Genomic DNA, 13152 nt, shown 5'->3' on the forward strand with positions numbered 1-13152 from the left:
ATTACGGTGATAAGCAATGTTTACTGCCTGATAATACACTGAAATATGTTAAAATTATACCTTCCACATATATTTTTTAATGAATTCTAAAAGATAAAAAGAAAATACAGTGATCGAAAAATTGAAAAGTTTTAAAATTTAAACTTAAAACTGAATATTATTAAAGCTGAATGAAACATCGATTCGTAAGATAAATTTGAGTGTTAGGAAATAATTCATACAATAAAGAATAGATGGTATGTGATTCACGCTATAGAAAACTTTTATTTGATACGATTATATTCGAATAACAAGATAAATAAATTTAAAGGAAATTAAAGAAAGAGAGAAAGAGAGAGAATTAGGTAATCTCTTCCGATTCAAATTCTTCACGAATGTTCTCGGCAAATCTAAAGAAGAGGAGAGAAGATTTAGTTTGTATTTCTTTGAGATCGGGAGTATGACAGGAGATTTATCTTTTTTCCTTGCTTTGACATTATCATAATTCGGCGATGGCCGAACTTTTAAAAGGCTGCTGTACGATCTGGGAAAGGATGGGCGAAAAATTCTCCGAGTTCTGTCCGTATTGATAAAGTGTTCGTTTGCTCTGACCCAGTTTGCTCTTCTGTTTGGCCGCGTATTTGTACCGGTGCCAAAATCCGAGCATCACAATGACTGCCAGAAGGACTCCGGCGCCAGTAACGGCTATCGTCAGGATCTGCTTCAGCGATCGACCTTCGCAGTCCAGGTCCGCTGGCTCAATGTCGGTCAGGAGCTGATCGCTCACGGTAGGGGGGTTCTTGCAGCGCACTCTCGTAACGTCTTCATTGTAGGATGTAAAATTCTCGCGCTTCAACAGATGCCATAACCACATGAGGCTGCAGTTACATGTTAAGGGATTATCACGTACGTCAAAAACCTCCAACTTGTCCCAGGATAACATATCTTCGTGGAATGTAGTGAATTGATTACCCCTGAGACTCAAAAATCGGAGGTTTTCCAACCCGCGGAAGGTTCCCTGTTCGACGAAATTTAAGATTTTATTGTGGCTTATAATAAGGCGTTCTAACTGATGGTTATCCGCGAAGGTCCCATTTTCAATGACTTCGAGTTCCTCCTCTCCATTCACGGTTATGGTTTTCAATGATCGCAGGCCTCGAAAGTCATTGGGACCCAACCTCTGCAACTTATTACGACCCACATGTAGTTCTTGGAGGTATGGGATATCCATAAGGACGTCTATAGGCACATTTTGAAGTTCGTTGTCCTGAAGGAAAAGGGACACAATGCTATCCAGTCCGAGAAAGGCACCAGTTTCGATGATATGAATACCACAGCCGTCGAGACTGAGAACTTGAAGATGACGCAAGTAGTGAAAAGAGTTTTTAGGGACGACGTACATGAAGTTCATTCCCAGATCCAAGCTACGCAGAGAAATAATGTTCTGGAAAGATTCCGAAGGGACACGGGTGAGTTTGTTATCTCTTAGATACAGTTCTTTCAAGTTGATCAGCCCCGAAAAGGCAGAAGAGGATAATGTGGATATGCGATTCCTGGAAAGATCTAAGTTTTCTAAACTATGTAAAGGTTCAAAAGAGTCATCGGCAATGTCTGAAATAAGGTTGCCATCAAGACGCAGGATTTTCAGCGAGGATAAGCCCACGAAAGCTTTACTTTTCAAGGAAGATATCTTGTTGCTGTTGAGATGCAGCACCACCAGCTCCCTCTGTTCCGCAAAATTATCACTTCCAAGTGATGTCAGCAAGTTTTGGGACATATCAAGATAATGGAGGTGATGATAAACTGTGAAAGAAGCAGCGATGCTCTTGATTTTGTTGCTATTCAAATGCAGTTCCTGCAGTACTGGATTCAGGGTGATGGGAATCACATCCAGCCCTGCCCCATCGCACCATACTGTTAGGGTGTCCTCGTTGCAGATGCACCTGAAGGGACAAAAGCAGTTCCCTTTGGAGCACCAGATGAGAACAAGGAAGAAAAGGATTCCTCTCTCGAATACAGATCCCCTCCTTCCCAAGCATCCTTTCTTCATAGCTCAGCCAATGCATTCAGTTGAAACCTGCAAATGAAAAAGAGAGGAATGAGAAATCATTGAAAAACGCACAGAAGGAAGTTACTTATGCAAAAGCATTACTCAATAAAAAGGTCTCATATATATATTGAGTATTTTATAGATACTGAAAAAATAAATATCTTTTCAATGATTAGCTACAAACCCACAGTGACAGCTTAAGAAATCGATCAAATAATCGACATTTTTTATATTACGATTACTGTAGTCTCAAAGCACGTTTTAGTATAAAAACTTAAAATTAAAATTTTTATATAATCCTTTTGCGAAAGGCTTGAATAAGAATAAGATGCCCATTACTCTTCTAAACCTTTTAATAATTAAAAATATTCATTATGTTCTGTTATATGTAAAATATGTCCCCCAAAATGATCAAGAACCGATTCAAACGCTATCAGCTGCTGGGAAAAATTAAGAAAAGGTTGATTTGAAGTGACATAAAATGATATTTCATTAGATTAGAAGGAAAAAAGCTTTGAAAGTCAGCATGTCTTATAAAAGAGAATTACCAAAATATGCTCACATTTCATAAACCTGGTTTTTGAAACTTTCTGATGTTTTTAAATTTCAATAATGGTTTTACTTAGTAGAAATCATATTATAAGGTATTTCTCCCGCTTTCTTAGCATGCCTTTGTGGTGTAGTGGTCAGCATGCTCGGCGCGTATTCGAGAGGTCCGTGGTTCGAGACCCGGCGAGGGCATTGCTTATTTTTCATGTCTCTTAGCATCAAAAAATCCTAACACCTCTCTCCTCTACAATAATATATGTAATCCTAATTTCCTATTATAAAATTTTGCTGAAGTATATTAAATAATTCTGACGGTAAGATGGCTGATTGGCTCAACAAATTATATTTCTACTTATTTTGTACTATAAAATATTAAATTTCCTCTATTACACTCTATAACTACGGCCCTGTGATAAAAAAATTTAAACATTATTAAACCGTGGACCTTTTTAAAATACCTGTATTAAATATTTTAATAGTTATAAAATAATAAAGCCCATCAGCTCATCAGCGGCCGAGCGGTAAAATCGCTGAACACTGATAGTTCGGTGCGACGTTCGAATTGCAACAATGGCTGGTTGCATGGACATATTAATGGTTTTTCCCATGTGTAACGTGTAGTAGACCAGGGTTGAAATCAAGGCGAAATGGCTGGAAGCATTTAAGCATTTGGTGAATATTAATATGCATAACATGAGCAAGAGCCAGTTCTACGGAGCCATCTCTTTCCTAAAAGTAGATAGACCGCTCGTGCTTTTCTACAATACAAAAACTGTAGTGCACTTGTTAAGCAAAAATCAATAACACGAACACATTTCTAGAGCCGTTAAATTAATGTCAAGTTTAATGGTAAAGTTAATTTAAGAATTTCTGAGTACTGTAATTACTACAGATCTAAAAATTTCTTTAAGTAACATAAGTAACAAAAGATTTATCATGGAGAAAAGATTATAACTGTGAATTATCAACTAAACTTTGATCATGACATCGAAGAAAATGTATTCCTTTTTTAAACAATTCGAGAAGTTTTATTATTTTAGGTAAGTCGACTTTTGATTTTGGCAAAATGCAACATATTGCCTTTAGCTTGAACTATTTACTACAAACTTCGTGCGCAAACGATCAAGAAAAATAAATGCACAGCTACCTTCAGAATAAATCTTTTTTTATTAAATAAATAAACGAATCTCCTTATGACATTAATTTACGATGAAGTAACATCAAATCAAATTTTTCTCTGTCACCGATTTCGATTTTGAACAGCTCCTTTTAAATATATTATTCTACGTTATATATCTCTAGTTTCAGGTGTTAAACTGGAATCTGCATTCTAATTAGAGTTTTCTTTTAGTCATCTGAGTTTCTCACTTTAAAAAAAAATTCTTTTGAAGTGTTTTAATGGGAAATGTTTCGAGCTGTTAACCTTTGTACCAAAAATTTAAGCACTTCAATATTTTTCACTGTAGATAAAATATTTCTGTACCTTGATAGAGTAATTGGAATTACTAACCCAATAAAAGCTAGTAGTTTAAGTTTCAGCAATAAGGAATACGATTTAGAAACTAGCTGCGAGTATATATAATATTGCCCCTAATACAAATTGAAATTTATTTAATTAATCCTAATTGTAATTCTTAGTTATTTTATATTTACATCTGACAAGGAGGGATATGTTTTTGAACTCAGTCTTGCAGTAGGAAATCTGGATGGTTTTCGTGAAAGGGATCTAAAACGTAATGAATCTGTTAAATAAAGCTTACCCACGCTGTAACAAGAAATTTGAAGAAAAAATTCCTAGTAAATTAGAACGTGGATTATTCAAGGTAACTGAGACTGTACTCACCTGTTATAATGGAGAAGTGAACAAAATTTTAAATCATGACAGCTTTTTTTTAAAATATTTCTGAAATTGTTTATTTGAAATTTTAAAAACAAGCCCTCAAGTACAACTCTTAATATTTAGATAAAATATTTTATTATTAGATAAAATTAGTTTCTTTCAACTAAGAGGTAATCTATTCAAGATCTTATTTTGTGACAAAAGTATTCATGAAAAATCTAGAATAAACGAATTCGGTGAAGATTTACGCAAATTGTAAAAATTTTGTCAAATATTTATAAGACTTTTTTAAAATACGTTAACTTTTTTTTTCATAGTATTTTGACTCCCAGTCAGGTGTCGCACAATCATGCCAGTTTTTGAAGAACAAAAGATAAATAGAGAAAAATCAAGACATTGCTTTAAATGTTATCTTATATTACAAAACGCAAATAAAAGACGCATTTAGCTGATCAAAGGGAAAGATTTCTTTCCTTCTGTTTTCCTGCGACTTAAAAAGAGCGACCAAATTGTCTGTATGTGCATGCGCTCTGCTTATCGCATCAAATGGAACTGCATTCATTAGAACTAAATTTGGCGTAATTTATTATTACGTTTTAGGCGGCTTTTTAATGTGTAGTAATGTTTTTTCCCGAAACATTGTGTACAGTGGAGTTTTTGATTAATTTAATGAGTTGATTTATTTAACTTCACTGAAAATTATTGCGTAAAGTTTGAGTTACATTGAGAGTAAAATGAAATAGTAAAAAGAGTGATCTACATTCGCATTCCTTAATCTATATATATAAAGAAGAAAGTCTGTTTGTTTGCCCTCTAATAACTCAGTCAGTACTATAGCTATCGTAGCCACACTCTCTACGATTCTTTTCTGGGTCCTGTAAAAAGTCGATGTCCACTTTAAAAAAAAAAAAAAAAAAAGTAGCTAAAATTAGAGATATTAATTAAAAACTCCGAAAACGATAATTTTCGCCCTCACTTTCCCAAGTGGCAACAGTCTCGCAAGCTGGAGATGAAAATCTGCTTTATTTCGAAAGCTGTTGCCACTGCTCGTTTTCAAATCGTAGAGTTTGTTAATAAAAAATGTCTAAGTTTTACAATGAAATGAAAATAGCATTGCCAAACATTAAATGCATTACTCCCGGTTCCAAAAATTTGTGGGAAGCCATTTCGACTGCGTAAGACTTCAATCAGCCGAGGTATTAATTAAAAACTCCGAAAGTTTAATTAATTTTCGCACTCATATTTCGGAGTGGCAACAATCTGGCGCGTTGGAGATAAAAATGCTTTATTTCGAAAAGTGTTGCTACTGCTCGCTTTCAAATCGTAAAGTTTGTTAATCAAAAATTTGTAAGTTTTACAAAATCTATATATGGTATATAAGGAAGGATGTGTCTGTTTGTGTGTTTGTTCGCATTATTGCTTTCTGATTAATTATGATAAATGTTTTCCCACATTTAATCGACTAAAATTGAATATAAGTGAAATACTGGATGGAACTTGAGCTTTTACGATCATTTGATTAGAAAAACGAAAACTCAATAAAATTGTGTGCCATTTTTGCTGATATAATGAGAGAGAATTAATTTAATGTAACTTAACTGGCATCGGGTACTTCCATTAGTTAATAATATTTATTTATAATTTAATTTCGTGTTATGTTATCGACGTCTCAAAATGTATATACAGCTTTTAATTTTTATTATTTAACAAATACCATGTTATTGACCATCAGGTCATTAGGCGAACGGCTCTTCAATACTTTTTAAAATACAATCCAAATCATTATTGCATAACACAAGTCCAGATGAACAGCAGTCATGTCTTGTCGTGAGTCACACAGAACACATTGAGGTGAATTAGTCAGTTTAAACAAATAAGCACTAAGACAATCATGTCCAGTCTAAAGCCGAAATTCGGCCACAGCGACAACATGGTTTGAGTCCACAAAGCACACTCCAATTTAATATATAAGGTATTTATCCCGCCTTCTTAGCATGCCTTCGTGGTGTAGTGGTCAGCACGCTCGAAGCGTATTCGAGAGGTCCGTGGTTGGAGTCCCGGGGAAAGTATTGCTCATTTTTCATCTCTCCTGCTTTCAAACAATACCTAATAACTCTACAAACATTAGTAGCGTTTTGCCCAAAATAGCGTTCTATTTATAAATAATAAGCTACTCATTTATAAATCCATTCTGAGGTCTCGTGCTGTGCTATGCCTGTAATAGAAAACAGTTACAAGCAGCACGAAACGGTATACTACAGTAGATTAAAAACTTGCCGTGGTACGTTAGAAATAGCACAATTCATGAAAAATTGAAAATCTGTCAACTCAAAATTCAAAATCTGTCAACCAATTAGAAAACAACTTTAATGTAAGAATGATAACCCTTAACAACGACGAAATAAGAATTTACAGCCATAATAAACCTATCTATTATATTGAAAACGTAATGTTTTCTATGTAATTAGAATTTCCTTTGTTTTAAATTTTATAGTATTATTTTTTTCGACATATAATTTATTCTATGTATATGTTTTCATTACAAAATACTGTTTCTTTGTGATATTGCACTTGCTTTTATGCGTTTGGCCACCAGCTCGACAGCTTCCTTCTGTCATTACTAGTTTAATTTTACTAAATCTCTTTTAAATTTTCAATAACATATTCAAAAGAAAAACACTTCTTATCCCTATTAAGTTATTTTTTGTAAGATTCGAAATTTTAAAGTCTTATTCGACATGGGGTAGGGCACTGTGCCAAGGCACCCAGGTGTCTAACACCGTTATACAGAATGAGTGAAACCAGCAGCGTGGGAAGCCCCACGACGAAATGAGGGGTTGAAAATTTTCGCTATTTCTTATTTAACAGAGTGGAGAGGAAGATCTCTATAAAACTTTTGGAGAAAGCTTTTACAGCTTTACGGTTGGATTTATTTTCTACTTTTTAATTTTCCGAATTTCATTCCCACGCAATTCATACAGTGGCGGGGTTTCCGCTTTCGCTTATTTAATTTGTTAGAGAATGGAAGGCTTACTAGTTAAAGAGTTGCGCTCAGGGATTCTATATCTATTATTTACCCAAGGAAATATTTGCATATACCACCTTATAAGGTCTTAAAAGCCCAACTGTCACGCCCACCTAGCCAGCAAAGCTGACCATATGGTCAAAATAAGAGAGTAGGCCAATCCAACAATAAACGAAGGCAGCCATCGACCGGGCAGCATCCCAAACAGAATATTATTAATATTACTACCTTATAAGGTATTTTCTTCCTCCCTCCAACATGCCTTCGTGGTGTAATGGTTAGCACACGCGTCGCGTATTCGAGAGGTTGAGGTTGGAATCCCGGCTAGGGCACTTCTGATTTATCATGCCTCCTGCTTTAAAATAAATCTACAGCGGCACGCGAACTAAAAAGGTGGTGGTTGATAATCCTTCACCACCAGGATTTGGCGATTGGTCCCGTAATTTCCAGTCGCCATTTAATAGGGGATAGCATGTCTTCGTGGTGTAAGGTTAGCACACTCGGTGCGTATTCGAGAGGTCCAGGTTCGAGTCCCGGCGCAGGGCATTGCTCATTTTTCATGATTTATACTTTCAAAAAAATCATAATGACTCTACAACCTTTTGCTTCAAAAATTTAATCTATAGACCAAGCGATAGAATTTTGCCAAAACACCATAAATTGCAATCGCCTCTCGTTTTAAAAATTTTGTTCAAGTTTTGTAATATTTTCATACTTAACCGTTCACTGGGAAATGAAATGGAAACTCTTAAAACTGAAATTCTTTTCTTCTTTTCTCTTCTGTTTTTTAATTGTGTTTTAATTTTGTTTAATAACTAATTTTTCATAAGCCAATGTTATTTTTTACCAATTTATCAGCAAAATCCTATGTGAGGTGTTACGCTAGAATCAGAATGCAAGTTACTTTATGGAATTTTGTTTTATTTCTGTTTAAATTATTATTATTTACTTTCTAAAAATAAATAAAAAGAAATTTTACTGCGAGAAAGTTTGCTTAAAAAGATAACAAGCGAATAATGATAGAACACAAAAATTACATGAGAAAGTTTTGTTTATTTATTCCTTTCCTAAAATTTTTATGCTTTGTGCACAAAAGTAAACTCCTCAGAGGATATTTATCATACAAATATTCAAAACATGTTAACTATTTCTCCATCTTTACACAGAGCAATCATTGGTCTATCATAATTTAAATTAAATCATTCTTAAATTTCTTTTTTTTTTTTAGTTTTCAAGCAGAAAATGTGCATTCCTGCAGCATTCTTTAAGCAATCCTGCTTATTTTATTTAGCCTCATGGGAATCAAGAAAATTTTAAGGTACGATAAAAAAAAGAAAGGCTTTTAACTGTTCATGTGTCAAAGAAACAAATCATGAGGGTATCATCAGATGCATTTCTTTTATTGCCCAAAATTGAGCAATAAAATTATTAAAAAAAAATAATTGTAAAATCGGCCTGGATAAAAACTTTGCTGTAAAAATGCGTACAAATCTTGCATAATGAAATTAAAAATTAGAAATATTAGCTTCATTTTTTTGCGAATTTTTTTTTTTAAATTCGCGTATATTGGTTTTAAGTCGCTTAGTTTCATTATCATTAACACGCCGATAAACGTGAATGGAAAATTAAATACCTTACGCCTGTCCAAATGGCGTCAGATTGCAGAGTGATACTTAAAAATACTTTATCTGGGGCAGTGGCAACACAATTTCTGAGTTATTTCAATAAATTTGAAAGACAAATGTATTACGCTTTGCCGAATGGCAATAGATTTATTTTAAATCTCTGAGTCGTGACTGGATGTAAAGCAATTACGCTTTTCAGAATGGCAATACCTTGCTTTTAAATTCTGAGTTTGTTATCGATAATTCATTAAATTCGCACAAAATTCAATATAAATAAAGAAAGCAAAATTTAAATTCCTGTTTTGAGATGCCAGTTTTCGGGTGAAAGATTATGTGTGTTGAAAAACTGGTGGATCTTAGAATCTCCATTTTTAAACAGTAAAAGGAACATACATAGATATTAATTATTAAATAATAATACAAATTTGATTATTATTACTTGTAGTAGTAGTAAAAGGAATATTCATAGATATTTCTCTATTATTTAATAATAGAGATTATTATTAGCATTATTATTATGATATTATTTTGGCATGTAGATGGTAAAAGGACCTTTTGATATTTCTTAGCTGAACTAATTAAGTTTTAGACTTATTAGATTTTATTTCTGAAGCAAGTTACGTGAAAAATGTGCAACTGCCTCGCCGGGACTTGAATTTGGACCTCCCTAATGGGCCCCGAGAGTGGTTCTGTTACACCACGAAGGCATGTAGAAAAGAGCAAGAAAATACCCTATATATATATAGTCTCCTTCTTAAAGGACGACTGGGGATGAGCGGACCCAATTGTCAAATCATGGTAGTGACGAATAATCGTCCAGTACATTTTAGTTCGGGCGCCAATGTAGAGTCATTAAGTTATTTTGAAGCAGAAAATGTGCAATGCTCTCACAGAGACTTGACCTCTCGAATATGCCCGAATATGCTACTGTTACACCACGATGGTATGCTGGAAGAAGGAAGAAAATACGTTATAAAGTCTATACCCAAAAGTGAACAACGCGTAGAGCAAGACTTAGAATTCCAACACTTAAACTCAATTTACAATTTCTGAAAGCATCAGAAAATTACTTGAAGAAAAATACTATAAGTAATATTCCTTCATCTGTTTGATGATTAAAGCACTTATAATTTCAAAGAATAAGTTATTGTAACTAAGAGTCAGAACCATTTTTAATTAATAATATGTTGAATTTTAGCAATTACCACTCATAACGTTTTAGATTTAATGATGAGAGATTTTCCTTTCTTTAAAGTGCCTGTCGGAGATTTAGAATTCATGTCTAATTGGTCTTAAAATTGGCATTTTAACAATGCGCTTAAAAATTAATTCCCGCATTAAATCTCCTTAATTTTCCCCTCGGTGAGAGCTCTCATGATGAGCATTTGCTTTGCAAATCGTCACGGTTGCGGTGAGTTTAGAATTTCCAACCACTTTGATTCGAGAGCTTGGAATTATTCGAACGAATGTCAGTTAATTCATGCTCGGAATGTCCTTTACAATTTGCAGGCAATTCTGTCGACCGTAAACGGCGCGAACGATGATGGGCTGACGAAGAGTGATTAATTGTTGACATGCTTAAGATTTCACGGTGCTGTTAACTTAAAATCGAATAAAATTGAAGATAGGGCAGAAAAGGTCAACAGTATTTTGACATGAGATTCTTTATGAATTAAATATCAGTTATAGATTAATCTAACTGATATCTGAAAATGTTGATAACCCTTATTCATAACTATGGCTGAGTTTTGCTTAATGCCTGCACACTGTGCATTATTTTAGTTAAAATATATGTCTCCTTAGCTTTGGTTTCTGTAAAGCAGTCAGCGGATTCATTACCATTGCCTACTATGCAGGAAATACTCACATGTTTTTCTTTATACATCTCAAATTTAGGATAGTTTAGTGCTTAACAGAGACTGTCGGAAAGACCGAAATCAAGAATGTGGGTTCGATTCCGCTAATGGCTTGGCTGTACATGATTAATCTACTCCCCTTCTCGCGGGTGTAATATCGATCTATCCCGCTTTCCTGTGATAAGATTTGTATACGAGTCAGTTTCCCTTAGAAAGTCCTCCACGAAGGCATCCCTCCCCTTAGGCAGATAGCCCTCAAGGTTCTTCCATAATCACATGTGATAAGATAACTAAATGATCGATAATTTCAGCCATTCGCGATGAATGCCCTCAAGCAATTTCCGGCCTTTATGGGGGGGGAGATATTTCAAAATCTTGTTCCTGTTTTGATAACATGAAAATATGCGAAGCAGAAGTATGCTAAAATGTTTTACAAATATATTTCTATATCAAACGCAAAATCAACCCAGAATTATTTGGGAAACATCACTTTGATACTGTAAAAAAAAGACGTCAGTAACATTAAGTTCAGGGGGGGGCATACGAAAACTGAATGATTTAAGTTTAAAAATTTTCAAATTTAGCATTGCTACGAATGGGAATTTCCCATCTGCATTTGTATCTTCATTCTTCTTCGTTGTAAAAATGTCTTATGAAAGTCTGTTTCTAAATTTTCGTTTTAGAATAATATACCAAACGGTCTTTGGTCACGATTTGTTTATAGTCCCAAAATAGCCATGAAAAATTTTAATTAATGAAATTTCCAGCAATTTATTCGGACAATGGGGTTTTTAATAGCATTAAATAGGCTGAAAAGTATTTTCTCTGGAATTTATCTTTGTGAACACATCATACTTACATAGATACTGAATAATAACAAAATTTTAACACTCAAAGTACTCGAACTAATGATGGAATATATGCCTAGTTTAAAAAATAGTTCTGATATTAATGTAATCAGTGCATATGTACCACTGATTCCCTTTATTTCTGCCAGCTACAGTAATTAGATTAAACTACCGGTACATTCTACGTGATATAACAGAAAGAACTATATTAAAGCAGGTACGAGCACGTATCCGCGCAATGCGAGCACATTGACATGGCTGAAGTCTCGAATGTTAAGCAGAACTTTCTTCGTCAGCTGTGGAAGAAAAAACGACGGGGAGGGGCATGTAGCTGCATGAGAATAATAGAGAGATATTTTAGAGTATTTTAAATGATAAAATAGGAGCCATTTGCACCATCTTTTGTGTGAAAATAAACAAAAACAAACAATCTTAAAAATTTGAGGATAAAGATGGATGCGAACTGATATGATTAACAAAACTGAAAGATTTTTCATGGATGCGCAATGTCACTATGAAATCTAATTTGGAACGAAAGATGATATTTGAATAATTCGGGCTGCAGATAAATGGAAAAATGTGACTTTTTGACCAGCAGAGATAGAAAATGGAGATGTTGCTTTTTTTGGTATATAAATAGTTTTCTCTTTAGGATGAAATTTTATGGCTGTCTCTTTTTTAACAACTTATAGTATATAAAATACGATAGATATTCTACGTGTTGTAGCTCACTAGACATAACCAAATGTAACTTTCGTGTAGATTTTTCTCCTCTCACAGAATTTCTTCTTTACAGAATTCGCAGTTCATAAGATCCTTTCTCAGATAGGAAATGTTGGATTTTGCTTATTTAACTATGTTTATCAGTGCAGTTTTCAAGGGAAGTGGAAGTTCGCAGAAGTTTGAAAATCCCTGACGTGTATATATATATATATATATATATATATGTAAGATATAACAAAATATGATAGCTGTTTCAAAAAATACTTGGCGACCTCAAAATTAACATTCTAAATTTGATGATCTGCCCCTAAATTCATCTTTTCTCACAAGTTCCAGGTTTTTCTATTTTATGTAACGTTTTAATGCAGATACCTCTTGTCCAATCAAATCAATTGTAAACCAAAACTTTAAACTGAAACTTTTCCGACTCCCAACCTTCTTCCTAGGAAATACTGCAACACTCTTTCTTCCCTTTTTCGCGTAAGCTCTCCTGCTGGTAAGACGCTTTTCATCCAGGCTGCTGCCGCATACTTGCATAAGATGACGTCGTACCTCAAAATGAAACTTGTATTCAAATATAATTAGGAAACATCTTTGTCTGCAAAAGGATGGTTTGATATACGTAAAAAAAATAAAGATTGTGCTACTTCAAGATCC

General features: G+C 34.1%; 1 protein-coding gene across 5 annotated transcripts in view; it reads right to left on the bottom strand.

The window, feature by feature from the left end:
- Window positions 1-244: 244 nt before the first annotated feature.
- LOC118186486 (uncharacterized) overlaps window positions 245-13152 on the bottom strand; it is a 299034-nt gene continuing 286126 nt past the window's right edge. For all 5 annotated transcript variants that reach the window (XM_085822586.1, XM_085822585.1, XM_085822589.1 and 2 more), the window contains exon 2: window positions 245-2056. In XM_085822586.1, coding sequence (XP_085678712.1) covers window positions 479-2029 — 1551 coding nt within the window. In that variant the 5' untranslated portion in view covers window positions 2030-2056 and the 3' untranslated portion in view covers window positions 245-478. The remainder of the gene's footprint in view (window positions 2057-13152) is intronic.

This window comes from Stegodyphus dumicola, chromosome 8 (genome assembly GCF_044657685.1).
Source record: "Stegodyphus dumicola isolate Sdum_Otavi_A_Nest chromosome 8, ASM4465768v1".
Classification (NCBI taxonomy): Eukaryota; Metazoa; Arthropoda; class Arachnida; order Araneae; family Eresidae; genus Stegodyphus; species Stegodyphus dumicola.